Source organism: Pseudochaenichthys georgianus, chromosome 10 (assembly GCF_902827115.2).
Source record: "Pseudochaenichthys georgianus chromosome 10, fPseGeo1.2, whole genome shotgun sequence".
Classification (NCBI taxonomy): Eukaryota; Metazoa; Chordata; class Actinopteri; order Perciformes; family Channichthyidae; genus Pseudochaenichthys; species Pseudochaenichthys georgianus.
The window spans coordinates 1,483,882-1,504,221 of NC_047512.1; the positions used below are offsets into that span (position 1 = coordinate 1,483,882).

Consider the following 20,340-nt stretch of genomic DNA (forward strand, 5'->3'; position numbering starts at 1 on the left):
ACACATCCTTACTCAGTAGAAGTACACACATCCTTTACTCAAGGTAGAAGTCACAACAATCCTTTACTCAAGTAGAAGTACACATCCTTTACTCAAGTAGAAGTCACACATCCTTTACTCAAGTAGAAGCACACATCCTTTACTCAGGCACGAGTACACACACTTCACTCAAGTAGAAGTCCACACATCCTTTACTCAGTAGAAGTCCACACATCCTATTAAGTAGAAGTACACACATCCTTTACTCAAGTAGAAGTACACACATCCTTTACTCAAGTAGAAGTACACACATCCTTTACTCAGGTAGAAGTACACACATCCTTTACTCAGGCACGAGTACACACATCCTTCACTCAAGTAGAAGTACACACATCCTTTACTCAAGTAGAAGTCCACACATCCTTTACTCAAGTAGAAGTACACACATCCTTTACTCAAGTAGAAGTCCACACATCCTTTACTCAAGTAGAAGTCCACACATCCTTTACTCAGGCACGAGTACACACATCCTTCACTCAAGTAGAAGTACACACATCCTTTACTCAAGTAGAAGTCCACACATCCTTTATTCAAGTAGAAGTACACACATCCTTTACTCAAGTAGAAGTCCACACATCCTTTACTCAAGTAGAAGTCCACACATCCTTTACTCAAGTAGAAGTCCACACATCCTTTACTCAGGCACGAGTACACACATCCTTTACTCAAGTAGAAGTACACACATCCTTTACTCAAGTAGAAGTACACACATCCTTTACTCAAGTAGAAGTCCACACATCATTTACTCAAGTAGAAGTACACACATCCTTTACTCAAGTAGAAGTACACACATCCGTTACTCAAGTAGAAGTACACACATCCTTTACTCAAGTAGAAGTCCACACATCCTTTACTCAAGTAGAAGTCACACACCCTTTACTCAAGTAGAAGTCCACACATCCTTTACTCAGGTAGAAGTACACACATCCTTTACTCAAGTAGAAGTACACACATCCTTTACTCAAGTAGAAGTACACACATCCTTTACTCAAGTAGAAGTCCACACATCCTTTACTCAAGTAGAAGTCCACACATCCTTTACTCAAGTAGAAGTCCACACATCCTTTACTCAAGTAGAAGTACCACACATCCTTTACTCAAGTAGAAGTACACACATCCTTTACTCAAGTAGAAGTACACACATCCTTTACTCAAGTAGAAGTACACACATCCTTTACTCAAGTAGAAGTACACACATCCTTTACTCAAGTAGAAGTTCACACATCCTTTACTCAAGTAGAAGTACACACATCCTTTACTCAGGTAGAAGTACACACATCCTTTACTCAAGTAGAAGTACACACATCCTTTACTCAGGTAGAAGTACACACATCCTTTACTCAAGTAGAAGTACAGATACTCGTGTTTAAACTACTCTGTGGAATGAAAGTAGAAGTACTGACTAAACTTCTTTACTCAAGTGAAAGTAAAGAGGCTTTGAAGTGTCCTTCAGTAGAAAGTATAACGAGCAGCTGTTTTAAAGAGCACCTGACCTCCCTTTATATCAGTGTTTCCAAACGTGTTCATACCGAGGACTTAACCAATAAAAAAACACTCGCAGACCACCTGACTCCACAAATATAAAAAAACACAGTTTTTCTAGAACAGATTACAAATCGCCTGAAAACGGTACAAACACGCGGCAACATGTGTGACGAAGGTGTTGCCCTGGGCTACATCATGCAATCGAAAGTGAAACTTAAGCTCGCTCCACTGCGGAGATATTCCAGCGAGAGTGCGGAAAACTTAAATGTATTTATTTATTTCAAATTTTAAATGTTACCAATATACTCACGGGCCACTAGGGGGCGCTCACGGACCACCAGTGGTCCGCGAACCACACTTTGAGAAGCACTGTTTTATATCAATAGAACAATAATGCCATTGTTAGCTAATGAATGTTTCCATGGTGACCAACGGCAACATGACAACGTTTCCATTGGTCCCTCTTCTTTAGAGAAGACCAGGAAGTGATGGATACACGGATCGTGTTCCAACCAATAGGCACGCAGTGACTCTACAGAATAATGACCACGCACCAACACACATTCAGACTAAAGGAACCAGATAAAGCATCATCAGGTATAATTAAGTAGGCGTTCTTTTAATACTGCTTTTGCCATCAAAAATCGAAAAGTTAAATTGTGGTTTCGTACTAAGAAAGATTACCCGACTTTCTAAAGATAATAAATAGAGCTTGTGAACCGCGTTTGCTTTCACCCCCACTGTTCACAGCGTGCTCAAAGCAGCAGTGGTGTTTATTTTGTCCGTGGCTGACTACATATTGGTATCTAAAGCAAATGGAGATAAGCCTCGCCCTCGAGTAGTAGTTTGAGAGTAAACACAAAGGGGGGTCCAAACGTATTTCTCCGAAGGCCGCATGCAGACAAATATATGAAGGGCTGCCGCTCACGAGAGGTTTATCGCCTCGTAAGTTCAGTTATAAGTTTCAAATCAATGAAATGTAGCTAAAGTATGCTTGACACTTATGATGTTGGCAGTTCCTTCCTTAGATTGCTTATAAGAGGAAATAGGAAGCTTGTTATGTAAAGAAGTTATTGCGCCCTGCCAATTTGTTTCTACGTGTCTGCCAGCACAAGAAAGGCTCTTGAGTTCTCGCAGCAGGGCCGGCTCTAGCCCATTTGCTGCCCTCGGCGAGATTTCATATATAAAGAATAAATTAAAAATCTCTACTAAAGTCAATACACTACAAACACAGAAACGTATTGACTTGGTAATATACGTCAAAATGGCTTCAAATGTATTCAGTATTGTATGAACATGTTTGATTTGGGGGGTGGACGTCACATCCTCTAGGGGGGGGGGGGGTATGCTCCCCCGGGAAGATTTGTTTGAACATTTAAAGTAAGGCAAGGCAAGTTTATTTATATAGCACTTTTCGACGCAGGGTAATTCAAAGTGCTTTACAAAAAAGAAATGAAAGACATTAAGCATTAAAAAAGAAAAGCTAATAAAATAAACATTAAGGAAAAATACATGGATAAAAGTAAAATGCTTCAATCTGGTGCACTTTGAGCAGAATTACTAGAGACTAGATCTATGGCAGGGGTGTCAAACTCAAGGCCCGGGGGCCAAATCCGGCCCACGACTTCATTTTATGCGGCCCCGCAAGAGCTTGCAAAGAATATAACATGTATATTATACGGTTACATGCCGATTTACAGAAGCAGGTTGCCCATAAACTACATGTCCCACAATGCATCTTGTTATGTGACATGCTCACTGAAGAGACTTGAAATGATTTGCCCTGGACTTCTGCTTTCAGACGTAGTTAATTACTAAGTTATTATCCTATCCAATAATAAACCAATTCAGAGGCAATAATGTAATATAATACATTATTTTATATATATATTTGTATAGTTACAACCGGCCCTTTGAGTGCAACCTTTATGCGAATGTGGCCCGCGATGAAATTGAGTTTGACGCCCCTGATCGAGGGGGTACAACTCTAAACACCCATATGAAAATGGTACATTTTAATAATCAAATAACCAATAACCTACCATAGCCAATAACAAATAAATGTAACTTATTTTATTTGTGTTATTCATTTATATCTTATCTTACCTAGTTCGGCCCTGCCAGTGCAGACAGTGGCAATGTCTCAAGATTTAGCAAAAACACACCTCTATTGAACATACGGTAACACAAAGACTACAAATCCACATAACAAACAATCAAAAATGAAAAAGGGCCACTTATTATTATTTTAATAATAAAAAAAAAAGTTAAAACAATAAAAAAAATTGGGTACCTGGCTAGCGCCCCCTAGCTGCGGCGTGCATATTTGTATATAGGGGAAACACTGCTGTTTAACATTTCTGGGCCATATTTCAATATACTTTTTGAATTAGTTGAGGGCCAATAAAACATGGCCTGCGGGCCGCATTTGGCCGCCAGCAGCGAATATTCGGCACGTTTTCATCATGTGTAACGTTACTGTTTGAACGGCGGAGAGAGCGGCTTCACCATGGCAACTGGACACCAGCTGGGCTACTACTTACAGCATTCAGGGGACTTATCATCGTTGTTGAGCCACCGTGGTGCGCCAGTTTCATATTGCATATCAGAACAATGCCTTCGTCTCATCGTCGTGAAATTTAAACGCAGCCGAAGTCTTCCGCATTTTGACGTTCGTGACGCTGTGAGTGAAAGCGATGTCAGGCGCCCAGGCTGAGATTGTATATATTTCCGCATTTTAACAGTGCAATTAAAAAGTATAAATATAGTTTAAGAATGTGGCAATTCGTCTTTATTGATAGCTTACATTTAGGACAAAAAAAACGAAATTGAAAACCGAATAGTAGGCCGACGACCGAATGTTCGGATATTCGGGTACAGCCCTAATATATGCAAGAACTGACCATCTGGTGACTCAGGGAAAAACAGATCTAGGTTTTGGACGAATGGCCAATCTTGCTTCGGAAGGTTTCGTTGCAGAGTGAAATTACCCTAAAGTCTAACTGACTACACAGTAGCTATGTATAAAGGACAATACAAGCCTTGACCCCTCCCTCTTATCCCTGCTCTCTTCTCCCAGGTGCTGATGGGTATCTTCCAGGTGGGCTTCGTCTCCGTCTACCTCTCAGACTCTCTGCTCAGTGGCTTTGCTACCGGAGCGTCTCTGACCATCCTCACCTCCCAGTTCAAGTACCTTCTGGGTCTGAAGATCCCTCGTGCTCAGGGCTGGTTCACTCTCTTCAAAACGTGGTACAGCGTGCTCTCCAACCTGCAGAACACCAACGTCTGCGACCTGGTGACCAGCCTGGTGTGTTTGATGATCCTGTTACCGACCAAGGAGCTCAACGACCGCTTCAAAGCCAAGCTGAAGGTAAACGGACCGGGTTAGTCCTTGTTGACCAAGATTATAGTCCGCTTTTTGGTCAATTGAAGCTTGCTATTGGTTTAGACTGCTTGATTTCACATGTTGTACTGCTCGTCCGCCTTCCTGCCTAAACAGTCCTTTACAGTTAAAGTGCATCTAGTAGTCTGGGTTAGGTAGTTGTTTACTTTGATTAAAGAAGGTGTAAGAACCTGCCAATGACTGCATCTCAGGCCCCGGCCACACGAGGACGAAAACGGTCGTTTGCGTTCCTGTTTAGTGTCATATAGACCGTTCGGCCACACGAGGACGACCGAATACGGCACTAAACGACTGAGGAAACGATAACGGGTCCCAAGGTGGATAGAACGGCATACGCAACGCTCTGGGGGGTCAAACGGCTCCGTGTGTACGCCCTATACGGTCATGTTCTGATAATGATGAGGCAATAGCCCCGCCTCTCCCCACCTCTGCTGCTCACCCCGCGTCAAAGTAAACTGCACCCTGAATTCAGATAATTTATCTTTCTCTCGATATAAACGCGAGTGAAGTCTAATCTGACAGGACGGAGACACCTCTCAAACTACCTAGTTATAAATATGTTTATTTTTGCTGTCGGCCGGGTCACTCATTACTGGATCAGCTGCTGCATGAGACAGACATGGCGCTGTCCGAAGAGAGGGAGGAAAAAGAGAGGCTCCGTGTATTTCATTATTATATTATATAGAGTCGTTATTCATTTGTTTTAAAGCTCAATAAATAACAAAGAAGACCTTTGACCGGCACTTTATCATTGTGTCCGGAAGATTTAAACTTTAAAACACGTTGACTGGCGAAAAACTCTGCCCGGTTCCCTCGGCCCCCACCGCGGAGAATAAACAGAAGGGCAACCATGACAACCATGCTTCTTCTGCTTTGTGGAGGAAGTTACAGCGCCACGTAGAGGCTCCTGCATGTACTGCAGCTTCTCCAGCGGTTGCAGCTAAACGGAGCGGTCTCGTGTGGACAGACACTATCCGGTGAATATTGCGTGTGGACGGAAGCTTGTTTGCGTTTAGCCGTTGTGGTCCTCGTGTGGCCGCGGCCTCGGTCTCAGCTATATTTTGGGGTTAATCTTTTTTTGTCTTGCTAATAGTTTCGCTATAATTGTCAAAGCAAAACTGAGCTAAAGCAGGAATAACATTCAACTGAAAAGTCTGAGCCCACGATGAACTAGAAAGGACAATTAATTAACGTTTTTAATTTACATTCATTGAAGTGACTAACGATGAGTGAAATAAACCATACAGACACAAACGGCTTGCAGGTATATTCGCCTCAAATAAGCCAAACTGATGCATTGTGGGGGGTTTCCACGGCAGAAGCTAAACAGGTAGCCCTTCAGTCTGCAGCCGCCCGGTATCAATGGGGAGCTTGTTCTAACGTGTCGGAGCCAGGAGGGCAACAGGCTCGTCCTGTTCGGGGCATCTGGGTCCAGCTCTGTCCGATCGGCCGTGACAGAGTGCTGGAGCGAATGGTTTGTTCCAGCCTCCCACCATCTCCACCCCTCTTCCTGAGGCGCAATGGAAGCTCCGGATGAAGAACAAAGCGAGTCCAAACTGAACGTCTTTACTTTCAATTAATAAAACAGTTTCCAACAAGAACGCTAGATGACGGGGAAAATGCACTCGACGTACTCATTTCAAAACACAACAGGAAGGAGAATGAGCAGGACACATACTTGCACTTCAAAGTAAAAGCATTTCTTGTCAAACATTTCACCCTTAACTTTAAAGAAGCAAATAAACAAATTATTTTACTGCCTTAAAGGCCTCCTATCATGCTAAATGCACTTTTGATGTCTTCTCTACATCACCGTGTGTCCCCGGTGTGTCCTCGGTGTGTCCTCGGTGTGTCAGGAGACTCTCAAAGTGATGTCTTCTCTACATAACCATGTGTCCCCGGTGTGTCCTCGGTGTGTCCCCGGTGTCCCCCCGGTCTGTCAGGAGACTCTCAAAGTGATGTCTTCTCTACATAACCATGTGTCTCCGGTGTGTCCTCGGTGTATCCCCGGTGTGTCCTCGGTGTGTCCCCGGTGTGTCCTCGGTGTGTCCTCGGTGTGTCAGGAGACTCTCAAAGTGATGTCTTCTCTACATCACCGTGTGTCCCCTGTGTGTCCCCTGTGTGTCTCCGGTGTGTCCCCTGTGTGTCCCCGGTGTGTCCCTGTGTGTCCCCGGTGTGTCCCCTGTGTGTCTCCGGTGTGTCCCCTGTGTGTCCCCGGTGTGTCCCTGTGTGTCCCCGGTGTGTCCCTGTGTGTCTCCGGTGTGTCCCCTGTGTGTCTCCGGTGTGTCCCCGGTGTGTCCCTGTGTGTCCCCGGTGTGTCCCCGGTGTGTCAGGAGACTCTCAAAGTGTCAGAAACAAACCCCTCTCTCTTCTCCTCCGTACCCACGTCTCTAAAAACGGGGATCAACGGAGCTGATCCAGATTTGCTGCGTCATGACGACAGTACTAAAAAGTGGGCGGGCTTTACCCCCACGGGCCAATCAGAACCGTTGCTGTCAGAAACAATGAGACGTGTTCTGGAAGTGACATGGTCTGTGTTTCCATTAGCATGCTAGCACTCAGAGCTAACCTGTGCTGGAGAGAGAGTGTGTGAGGAAGCAGGAAATCAAAAGGAAGTCACCTCGTGGTAAACCTGAGAGAGAGAGTTTGAGCTCCATCCTGTTTCAGAAACATGTTTTTCTATATATTTGTATATATATTTGTATATGTCTGAGACCCATAATATATGCCTAAAAATAGCATGATAGGAGACCTTTAAATAAAACAAGTTGCAACACTACCTACTGGAAAGCTTATATGATCCCAACGGAATGTATTTGTATTTCTCCTCGCCCAGGCTCCAATCCCCTTCGAGCTCTTCATGGTGGTGATAGCGACGCTGGCTTCTCATTTTGGAAACTTCAACATCGACTACGGTTTGTAGAATCTGTTTTATATAATCATGTGTTTTAAGCCGTGCAATTTAGTTTCTGGAAAAACGCCCATCTATTTCTACGACCACCAACGGCAACGTTTCCATTGGTCCCTCTTCTGTAGAGAAGACCAGGAAGTGATGGATAGTACAGGTATTTGAGTTCAACATGTGAGAAGTAGAAAGTACAGGTATTTGAGTTCAACATGTAAGAAGTAGAAAGTACAGGTATTTGAGTTCAACATGTAAGAAGTAGAAAGTACAGGTATTTGTGTTCAACATGTAAGAAGTAGAAAGTACAGGTATTTGAGTTCAACATGTAAGAAGTAGAAAGTACAGGTATTTGAGTTCAACATGTGAGAAGTAGAAAGTACAGGTATTTGAGTTCAACATGTGAGAAGTAGAAAGTACAGGTATTTGAGTTCAACATGTGAGAAGTAGAAAGTACAGGTATTTGAGTTCAACATGTGAGAAGTAGAAAGTACAGGTATTTGAGTTCAACATGTAAGAAGTAGAAAGTACAGGTATTTGTGTTCAACATGTGAGAAGTAGAAAGTACAGGTATTTGAGTTCAACATGTGAGAAGTAGAAAGTACAGGTACTTGTGTTCAACGTGTGAGAAGTAGAAAGTACAGGTATTTGAGTTCAACATGTAAGAAGTAGAAAGTACAGGTATTTGAGTTCAACATGTAAGAAGTAGAAAGTACAGGTATTTGTGTTCAACATGTGAGAAGTAGAAAGTACAGGTATTTGTGTTCAACGTGTAAGAAGTAGAAAGTACATGTATTTGTGTTCAACATGTGAGAAGTAGAAAGTACAGGTATTTGAGTTCAACATGAGAGAAGTAGAAAGTACAGGTATTTGAGTTCAACGTGTAAGAAGTAGAAAGTACAGGTATTTGTGTTCAACATGTGAGAAGTAGAAAGTACAGGTATTTGAGTTCAACATGAGAGAAGTAGAAAGTACAGGTATTTGAGTTCAACATGAGAGAAGTAGAAAGTACAGGTATTTGAGTTCAACATGTAAGAAGTAGAAAGTACAGGTATTTGGGTTCAACATGTAAGAAGTAGAAAGTACAGGTATTTGAGTTCAACATGAGAGAAGTAGAAAGTACAGGTATTTGAGTTCAACATGAGAGAAGTAGAAAGTACAGGTATTTGAGTTCAACATGTGAGAAGTAGAAAGTACAGGTATTTGAGTTCAACATGTAAGAAGTAGAAAGTACAGGTATTTGAGTTCAACATGTAAGAAGTAGAAAGTACAGGTATTTGGGTTCAACATGAGAGAAGTAGAAAGTACAGGTATTTGAGTTCAACATGAGAGAAGTAGAAAGTACAGGTATTTGTGTTCAACATGTAAGAAGTAGAAAGTACAGGTATTTGAGTTCAACATGTGAGAAGTAGAAAGTACAGGTATTTGAGTTCAACATGTAAGAAGTAGAAAGTACAGGTATTTGAGTTCAACATGTAAGAAGTAGAAAGTACAGGTATTTGAGTTCAACATGTAAGAGGTAGAAAGTACCTCTCTAAAGTTGTGAGTGTACCGTCTGCCCCCGACAGGCTCTGGAGTGGCTGGGACCATCCCCACTGGCTTCCTGCCTCCTCAGATGCCTCTTTGGTCTCTGATCCCCAACGTGGCCGTCGATGCTTTCTCCATCGCCATCGTTGGATTCGCCATCACCGTCTCTCTGTCCGAGATGTTCGCCAAGAAGCACGGCTACACGGTGGACGCCAACCAGGAGATGTACGCCATTGGTTTCTGCAACATCCTGCCGTCGTTCTTCCGCTGCTTCACCACCAGTGCCGCGCTGACGAAGACGTTGGTGAAGGAGTCGACCGGCTGCCAGACGCAGATCTCGGGGATCGTCAGCGCCCTCCTCCTCCTGCTGGTGCTGCTGGTCATCGCACCGCTCTTCTACTCCCTGCAGAAGTAAGCAAGCGACCAATCGAAGGCCCCCTATCATCCTGTTCTCATCAGTATCTCCAGAGCCGGTCTCTGATTGGCTGAAACACCAGACAGGTCATTGCAGCAGTACCCATAATCCCCTCTGTTTCAGCCCTGTTTCCAAAGTGCTGATTCTCTGTCTGTTACTTGAGACGTGAAGAAGAGGGGACACATGTTGATGTAGAAGAGACATGGAGAAGAGGGGACACATGTTGATGTAGAAGAGACATGGAGAAGAGGGGACACATGTTGATGTAGAAGAGACATGGAGAAGAGGGACACATGTTGATGTAGAAGAGACATGAAGAAGAGGGGACACATGTTGATGTAGAAGAGACATGAAGAAGAGGGGACACATGTTGATGTAGAAGAGACATGAAGAAGAGGGGACACATGTTGATGTAGAAGAGACACGAAGAAGAGGGGACACATGTTGATGTAGAAGAGACATGAAGAAGAGGGGACACATGTTGATGTAGAAGAGACATGGAGGAGAGGGGACACATGTTGATGTAGAAGAGACATGGAGGAGAGGGGACACATGTTGATGTAGAAGAGACATGAAGAAGAGGGGACACATGTTGATGTAGAAGAGACATGAAGAAGAGGGGACACATGTTGATGTAGAAGAGACATGAAGAAGAGGGGACACATGTTGATGTAGAAGAGACATGAAGAAGAGGGGACACATGTTGATGTAGAAGAGACATGGAGAAGAGGGGACACATGTTGATGTAGAAGAGACATGAAGAAGAGGGGACACATGTTGATGTAGAAGAGACATGGAGAAGAGGGGACACATGTTGATGTAGAAGAGACATGAAGAAGAGGGGACACATGTTGATGTAGAAGAGACATGGAGAAGAGGGGACACATGTTGATGCCCATACTGTGTTTCTGTTAGTCGTTACTTCGTGTCTGTCTTCTTCGGCTGTTCCCGTTTGCGTCAGATATAAAAATAATATTCCGTAAGTATTCCACGTTGTTTTCTGATGGAGAAAACGAATGTCCGTTGTCCACCGCTGACCGGACTTCTTTCCGCGGATTGATATGACTGCACATAGTCCCTTGATCCTCCTTAGCAACGGTCTGTACTCCTTAGCAACGGTCTGTTAGCGTAAAAATAACCACCTCTGTCTAAGACTGTCCAAATTGACCAATCAGAATCCAGTATTCAACTAAGCTGTGTAACAAGTAAGGGACGCGGTCATTATGCGGAAAGAACACCGACAGGCAGATACACTAGCATCAGAGTAAGAAAAATACATCGATGATCGGGACGATAATACATCTACAAACTATTGAAGGGTTTCTTTTAACACAATATACAGCAGGATATTATTGACATTAATATGCGCTTCTCGATGGGGCTTTTTACATTCCTAACACTGACTATGACTTACCTCGTGCCCTCATTGGTCGTGTGCGCGTCCGTGTGAGTTGGAGGCGGGGCTCTGAGAGGAAGGGGCAGCTTTTCTCCGATCGTGTATTTTCAAATTCCAGCGCACTCGAGCTGGTTTCTCAAACGTACCTACCCCACCTTTAACAGTCAGACTGGTTTCCATGCCGTAGTCAGATCCTTCCACCAGACGCAGTACTTCAATCAATCAATCAATCAATGTTTATTTATAGCCCAATATCACAAATGTTACATTTGTCTCAGTGGTCTTCACAGTGTGTACAGAATATCAGTATGACAATACGACACCCTCTGTCCTTAGACCCTCTGTCCTTAGACCCTCTGTCCTCAGACCCTCTGTCCTTAGACCCTCACATCGTACAAGGAAAAACTTCCAAAGAAAACCCACAGTTTAAAGGGAACATGGAGAAACCTCAGGGAGAGCAGCAGAGGAGGGATCCCTCTCCCAGGACGGACACACGTGCAATAGATGCCGTGTGTAAATTGAAAAGATAATACATTTGCAACATAGGTAGTCCAGATGTTTGGAACTGCATGTGTGTATAACAGGAAGATGAATCCACGAGGATATCCATCCAGGACCGATGATCCAGGACCACAGCCACGACTCAAGATCCAGCGCTCGCGATCCAGGACCCAGGACCGCAGGATCATCCATGACTCCGGATCCCGGCGTATATAGACACCAAAAAGAAAGACGTGTGGGGAAGCTGGGTTAATGGAACATGAGAGGACACAGGTACAGACAGAGAGAAGGAAGAAGTAAGATGTCCCCCGACAAACTAAGCCTATATCAGCAAAACTAGGGGCTGAATCTAATCAGCCCTAACTATAACCTTTATCAAAAAGGAAGGTCTTAAGCGCACTCTTAAAAACGGATAGGGTGTCTGCCGCCCGAACACAAACTGGAAGCTGATTCCACAAATGTGGAGCTTGATAAGAAAAGGCTCTGGCTCCCTACTTATCTGTAATCTGTTAAATGCTGTTTGAGGAGGACCACGATTATAGGGCATACATCACCCTCTGAGGGCCGTGCACGTTAGAGTTCTATCCACAGGTCCATATATCTTTCTACTTCCTTGTTGCAGATGGTTCAAGGTTGTTTTTCTTCTAGATAGTGGGAGCAGTGGAACTTTCATTTGCTTTGTTCTTATCTGCTTTACCATAAACAGGTTAAAGAGGAGGCTTGGATACACACAGATGACCTGAGGTTCAGGGTTAATGCTGACATTACAGAAGCTCTGAGCCTTAATCACGCTATGTTTCATCATGGTTTATTATCCAGAGAGGCGGGAAGTAGTGGAGTACAAATACTTTGTTACTGTACCTAAGTACATTGTTCTGGTACCAGTACTTTACTCCACTACTAATTTTTCTGACTAATTTTTACTTTCTACTTCTCACATGTTGAACTCAAATACCTGTACTTTCTACTTCTTACATGTTGAACACAAATACCTGTACTTTCTACTTCTCTCATGTTGAACTCAAATACCTGTACTTTCTACTACTCACATGTTGAACCCAAATACCTGTACTTTCTACTTCTTACATGTTGAACTCAAGTACTTGTACTTTCTACTTCTTACATGTTGAACTCAAATACCTGTACTTTCTACTTCTTACATGTTGAACTCAAATACCTGTACTTTCTACTTCTCACATGTTGAACTCAAATACCTGTACTTTCTACTTCTCACATGTTGAACTCAAATACCTGTACTTTCTACTTCTCACATGTTGAACTCAAATACCTGTACTTTCTACTTCTCACATGTTGAACTCAAATACCTGTACTATCTACTTCTTACATGTTGAACTCAAATACCTGTACTTTCTACTTCTTACATGTTGAACTCAAATACCTGTACTTTCTACTTCTTACATGTTGAACTCAAATACCTGTACTTTCTACTTCTCACATGTTGAACTCTAATACCTGTACTTTCTACTTCTCACATGTTGAACTCAAATACCTGGGGTGGAAGGTGGGGTGGAAGCGGGGTGGAAGCTGGGGTGGAGGCGGGGTGGAAGCGGGGTGGAGCTGGGGTGGAGCTGGGGTGGAGCTGGGGTGGAGGCGGGGTGGAGCTGGGGTGGAAGCGGGGTGGAGCTGGGGTGGAGGCGGGGTGGAGCTGGGGTGGAAGCTGGGGTGGAAGCTGGGGTGGAGGTGGGGGGGTGGAGCTGGGGTGGAGCTGGGGTGGAGCTGGGGTGGAGGCGGGGTGGAGGCGGGGTGGAGCTGGGGTGGAAGCGGGGTGGAAGCGGGGTGGAGCTGGGGTGGAGGCGGGGTGGAGCTGGGGTGGAAGCTGGGGTGGAAGCTGGGGTGGAGGTGGGGTGGAAGCGGGGGTGGAAGCGGGGTGGAGCTGGGGTGGAGGCGGGGTGGAGGCGGGGTGGAGCTGGGGTGGAAGCTGGGGTGGAGGTGGGGTGGAAGCGGGGTGGAGCTGGGGTGGAGCTGGGGTGGAGCTGGGGTGGAGGCGGGGTGGAGCTGGGGTGGAGCTGGGGGTGGAGCTGGGGTGGAAGGTGGGGTGGAAGCTGGGGTGGAGGTGGGGTGGAGGCGGGGTGGAGCTGGGGTGGAGCTGGGGTGGAGCTGGGGTGGAAGGTGGGGTGGAAGCTGGGGTGGAAGGTGGGGTGGAGGCGGGGTGGAGCGGGGGTGGAGCTGGGGTGGGAGCTGGGGTGGAAGCTGGGGTGGAAGGTGGGGTGGAAGCTGGGGTGGAGGTGGGGTGGAGGCGGGGTGGAGGCGGGGTGGAGCTGGGGTGGAGGCGGGGTGGGAGGCTGGGGTGGAGGCTGGGGTGGAGGTGGGGTGGAAGCTGGGGTGGAGGCTGGGGTGGAGGTGGGGTGGAGCTGGGGTGGAGGCGGGGTGGAGGCTGGGGTGGAGGTGGGGTGGAAGCTGGGGTGGAGGCTGGGGTGGAGGTGGGGTGGAAGCTGGGGTGGAGGCGGGGTTGGAGGCGGGGTGGAGGCGGGGTGGAGGCGGGGCAAGCAGCAGCAACATAGCGAGGCAGGAAGTCCTGGCAGCTTCAACAGAGCGGCTTGTTCCTCATTGAGACGTTAAATGACCTCCTGCTGAGTACATGCTGTAATGTCTCCTCTACGTCACCACGCGTCCTCCCCGGTGTGTCAGGAGATAGAACCCTCTCTCTCTTCCTCCGTTCCCACATCTCAACACACGGAGCTGAAAGAATGATCCGTTTGGTATTTTGAGCGAAACACCTCAGAGACATGTTTGTTAAACATCTGGGAGCTGTAATATCTGCCTGGATAGTACAATACGCTGAAACTGCTGCTCCAACAACGAGTCCAAACATCAGCCAATGGAACGCGTGGAGATGAGACGACTGGATATCAGACGCAGATCTCCAGTTCTTGGAGACCTTTAAATGAGATCTTGTCTCCTCTTGATTCAGTGTGTCTCTAACCTTCCTGTGTGTCTCCTTGCCTCCTTGCCTCCTCTTCCCTCTCCTCCTCCCTCAGGTGTGTGTTAGCCGTCATCATCCTGGTGAATCTCCGCGGCGCCTTGAGGAAGTTCCTGGACCTCCCCGGCATGTGGAGGGCGAACCGCGTGGACACCGCCATCTGGCTCGTCACCATGGCGACGTCCGCTCTGGTGAACACCGAGCTGGGTCTGCTGGTGGGCGTCCTGGTGTCGGCCCTCTGCGTTCTGGCCAGAACTCAGCAGGCGAAAGTCCTGAAACTCGGCCGGGCATCGAACCGGGAATACTACGAGGATGTTTCGTCGTACCGCGGCCTTCAGACTCACCCCGGAGTCGCCGTGTTTCGATACGACGCCCCGATATACTACGCTAACCAGAGCTTGTTTAAGAAATCTCTGTACAAAAGTGCAGGGCTGGACCCTCTGCGGGAGAAATCCAGGGCCATGAAGTTCAAGAGGAAGAAGAAGCAGGACGTCCCGGAGGCCAAGCCAACGCACGGTGAATATGTCTAATATCGAAATAAAAAATACATCGAATACATAATTACAAATATATTTAATATCTATATGACTCAAATATGTATATATATATACACTTCTTCATGTCTCTTCTACATCAACATGTGTCCCCTCTTCTCCATGTCTCTTCTACATCAACATGTGTCCCCTCTTCTTCATGTCTCTTCTACATCAACATGTGTCCCCTCTTCTCCATGTCTCTTCTACATCAACATGTGTCCCCTCTTCTTCATGTCTCTTCCACATCAACATGTGTCCCCTCTTCTTCGTGTCTCTTCTACATCAACATGTGTCCCCTCTTCTCCATGTCTCTTCTACATCAACATGTGTCCCCTCTTCTTCATGTCTCTTCTACATCAACATGTGTCCCCTCTTCTTCATGTCTCTTCTACATCAACATGTGTCCCCTCTTCTCCATGTCTCTTCTACATCAACATGTGTCCCCTCTTCTTCATGTCTCTTCTACATCAACATGTGTCCCCTCTTCTCCATGTCTCTTCTACATCAACATGTGTCCCCTCTTCTTCACGTCTCTTCTACATCAACATGTGTCCCCTCTTCTTCATGTCTCTTCCACATCAACATGTGTCCCCTCTTCTTCGTGTCTCTTCTACATCAACATGTGTCCCCTCTTCTCCATGTCTCTTCTACATCAACATGTGTCCCCTCTTCTTCATGTCTCTTCTACATCAACATGTGTCCCCTCTTCTTCATGTCTCTTCTACATCAACATGTGTCCCCTCTTCTTCATGTCTCTTCTACATCAACATGTGTCCCCTCTTCTCCATTATCTCAAAGAGCATGAAGCCGGAGCGACGTTAATGGAGAACAAATCCTTACGCAGCGTGGTGATCGACGGCAGCTCCATTTCCTTTCTGGACACGGCCGGAGTGAACGCGCTGAAAGAAGTCCGCAAAGATTACGCAGAACTGGGCGTCAGCGTGGTGCTGGCCCAGTGCAGCACCTCCGTGCTGGACTCGCTGCAGAGGGGGGGCTACTACCCCAAAGCAGAGGGCGATGGAGGAGAGGAGGCGGTGATATTCTACACCATCGAAGACGCCGTCCGCTACGTCCAAAGCCTCTCCGCTGCAAACGGAGATCAAGACAGCAAATGCTAAAAAATATCCAAATATCCAAATATCCAAATATCCAAATATCTATGTTTACATGTTTTTATGAATCAAAGGAAAAGGCAGCTGTTGCCTCCGTGCCTTGAAACCAAAGAGCTGAAGTATATCACCTAAACCTAATATATTTGTTCTCCAAACTGATACCAACATTAGCCAGAAAAACGACATACTCGGTATATATCACAAATACTTTGCATACCTGCTGCGGAGCATCCTTTAGATCAGGGGAGTCAAACTCAATTTCATCGCGGGCCACATTCGCATTATGGTTGCACTCAAAGGGCCGGGTGTAACTTTAAGACTATATAAAAAAAATACATATATAAATATTTAATATATTTAAAATAATGTATTATATTACATCATTGCCTCTGCATTGGATTATTATCGGATAGGGTAATAACTTCATAATTAACTACGTCTGAAAGCAGAAGTCTAGGGCAAATAATGGCAAGTCTCTTCAGTGAGAATGTCACAAAATGATTTTAAAAGAAAAGCACAATTAAAAAAAAAGTGACATTTTGAAAAAAGTAAATTCTGAGAAAAAAGGCATTTAGAAGAAAAAAGTCAAATTTGAGATGCATTGTGGGACATGTAGTTTATGGGCAACGTGCTTCTGTAAATCGGCATGTAACCGTATAACAAACATATTATATTATTTGCAAGCTCTTGTGGGGCCACATGAAATGAAGTCGTGGGCCGGATTTGGCCCCCGGGCCTTGAGTTTGACACCCCTGCTTTAGTTGATACACCTGTAGCATGCTAAATGCTAAAAACGCATAGAAACACATAATATATATTTTCTACCCAGAGTTAGTCAGTAAAGCTACACACACAGGTTAAAGAGTCACATCTCATCTGAATGTGAAATGGTGACGTCCGAAGCCTCTCCGCCCCAAACGGAGACGATGACCGTAAATGCAAAAACCGTCCAGATATCTTTGTTTACATAGAATTCAAACACAGAAGAGAAGGTCGTTGTTGCCTCTGTGCCTTAAAACCAAAGAGCTGGAGTATATCACTGCTGTGGCCCATCCTTTATTTAATACACCTGTAGCATGCTAAATGCTACAACAAGTCTTCCTCATAGCAATTAAACCAAATAAGTAGATTTTTTGTTTCTGCGAACAGACGCCAGAGTTAGCGAGTAAAGCTACACACTCAGGATATATCACATACACTTTACAGACCTGCTGCAGACCGTCCTTTGTTTAATACACGTTTAGCTAAATGCTAAAAACAAGCCTTCCTCTTGGAAATAAAACTATTTTCTGCATGACATATATATCCAGATATCTTTGTTTACATGTTGTAGAATTCAAACAACACAAAAGAGAAGGTCGTTGTTGCCTCTGTGCCTTAAAACCAAAGAGCTGAAGTATTTTGTACATACCATTGCAGACTATCCTTTATTTAACACACCTGTAGCATGCTAAATGCTACAACAAGTCTTCCTCATAGAAATTAAACCAAATAAGTAGATTTTTTTCTGCAAACAGACGCCAGTAAAGCTACACACTCAGGTTCAAGAGTCACATCTCATCGGAATGTGAAATTGAGACCCGTAAATTAGAAGATCTAAAGTGACTCTAGAGATCACTTGATCCCTGCCATCCCATCTACTGTAACGTCCCTTCATACGAGTCACATGCAAAGTGTCCGTAAGCTTTTAGTTAACAGCAGTTATTTAAGTGTTTAATTCTATAACCTATTTTCCTTGAAGTGCAATCCTCCATCAGCGCAGAGTGTGTGTTGTTGTTGTTGTTGTTGTAAAAAGGGAACTCTGTATCAGAGCTCCAAATCAAGTTATTGTGTGAAAAGACTTCTTTCTAGAATCAAATGCATCTGGTTTTTCTGACTCAATCCCACACTGTCCTCATTGAAGTCCTTAATTACGGCTTTATCCAACAGGTGGGAGTTCTGTTTACTTTTCAATGTGAAGGAAATTACATTTACTCAAGTTCTAAGTGCTACGTGCTACGTTCTAATTGCTACAAGCTAAGTGCTACGTTCTAATTGCTACATGCTTAGTGCTACAAGCTAAGTGCTATGTGCTACGTTCTAATTGCTACAAGCTAAGTGCTACGTTCTAATTGCTACGTGCTATGTGCTACGTTCTAATTGCTACAAGCTAAGTGCTATGTGCTAATTGCTTCATGCTTAGTGCTACCAGCTAAGTACTATGTGCTACGTTCTAATTACTACATGCTTAGTGCTACAAGCTACGTGCTACGTTCTAATTGCTTCATGCTTAGTGCTACAAGCTAAGTGCTATGTGCTAATTGCTACATGCTTAGTGCTACAAGCTAAGTGCTACGTTCTAATTGCTACATGCTTAGTGCTACGTTCTAATTGCTACATGCTTAGTGCTACAAGCAAAGTGCTACGTTTACTTTTCCTCCCCCTGAGTATTTTCACTTTATTCTATGTTAACACCAAACAGGTTCTGACTGCAGTAGCTACATGCTAAGTGCTACAAGCGAATTGCTACATGCTACGTGTACTTCTACTTGAGTATCTTCACTTTATTCTACTTTATACTTCTACTCTGCTACACTTATTTTACAGGTAACTAGCAGATTTTGTAGATTTAGATTAATAATACTGAATTTAAATCAACTAGTAAATCTTTATGCATTAGCTTAAACTAATGCAGTATATAATTAATAAAAAATATACCCCACCTTGACAATTTGAAGTTAAGACTTTTATATTTATTACACAATAATTGAATGAATCTGAAATGGCCATTCTTCTGCATAATGATTACTTGTTGTACAATTTTGAATGCAGGACATTTACTTGTAACTGAGTATTTGTACACTGTAGTAGGCTAATGCTACCTTTATCCACCTCTGTCCAAACTGCAGTACCTTATGCAATACCTATACAGTGCCTTAAAGTACAAATACATATACTGTGAATGTATTTATATCGGGCTCTCTCATATCTTGTTTCTCAGTTATTGCCCAAAAACAACAGATCATGTTTCTGCAACAAGATCTCAGGCGTAGTTACATCCTGAAAGTCCTCCAGTGAATGTGTCACTTTGATAAAGTACTTTATGTTTAACCACAATGAATGTTTGCTGAGGGTGAAAATATGACAGCCTGGTAAATAAAAGACTCATCTCGGTGATGAATGTGGGGGCAAAGATCGAGGTAAAGAAAAACTGCCATCAGAGATGAATCAGAACAGCTCGTTTCTATGTTAGAGGTCATCAAACTACACGGCAGTTTTTTATTAAATACATTATTGTTATTTCAATTATGGAGGTCCATTGATTTCTGTTTTTGTAATACAACAATACTTGATGATTACTTTGTAAATGGCTTATGAGGAAGCTATTTTCAAACATTTTAAAGAGTCCCTGTTCTGCTTTTGGGGGGGTTTACTTTCCTGTATGTTCTATAGGTTTTAGTGCATGTCAATGGTCTGCAAAGTGGACTGCACTTGTTGAAAAGTGCTTTAGGAATAAACCTGCCTTTCCTTTCTGCTCACACAAAAACAAAAAGGGATCAAATCTGAAGATATGTTGTTTATTTGTATCTTTAAGCTATATTTTAAGTACAAAGCACTTACTGTTCACAACCATTTTCTCTCAAAGCCGTGACATTACTGTAAGAATTATACACAACAACTATAACTGTTATGCAACTGTTGCTGTATATATTTTCTTACATGCTGAAACTAAATCCACCAGTAAAAGGTTATTACAGATTTCAGATTATATTTCTGTACCTTTCCCTTTACATATTTATATCGCTGTCTCGCTGGACTTTACAGCATTCTGTTATTACTCTGTAATCCAATGTACATTAAAAGATATGCAATTTATACCAGAACAGTGTGCTCTTCTCTTGACTGTAAACGTATATATGTTTTACATTTGGAATAAGCTAATAACCTAATAAAATACTTTCCATCAGCTCTGAGTGCTTGCAGATCGCTTCCTACAATCTGTCGTGCAGGAATGCCATTCTGTGATGTTGGAACAACCGTTAAGCCTCACCCTGTTAAATAACAGCCATTACAACTGGAGCTGCCACTCCCATCCCATCCCAT

At 44.1% G+C, this 20,340-nt stretch overlaps 1 protein-coding gene across 1 annotated transcript; it reads left to right on the plus strand.

The window, feature by feature from the left end:
• The first annotated feature begins 4,606 nt into the window (after positions 1 to 4,606).
• On the plus strand, positions 4,607 to 20,082 carry slc26a2 (solute carrier family 26 member 2). Its single transcript, XM_034092988.2, has 5 exons — positions 4,607 to 4,894; positions 7,764 to 7,842; positions 9,398 to 9,767; positions 14,668 to 15,125; positions 15,944 to 20,082. The coding sequence occupies exons 1-5, from the start codon at positions 4,610 to 4,612 to the stop codon at positions 16,261 to 16,263; spliced, it is 1,512 nt and encodes a 503-aa protein (XP_033948879.2). The 5' UTR covers positions 4,607 to 4,609; the 3' UTR covers positions 16,264 to 20,082.
• The last annotated feature ends 258 nt before the right edge of the window (positions 20,083 to 20,340 follow it).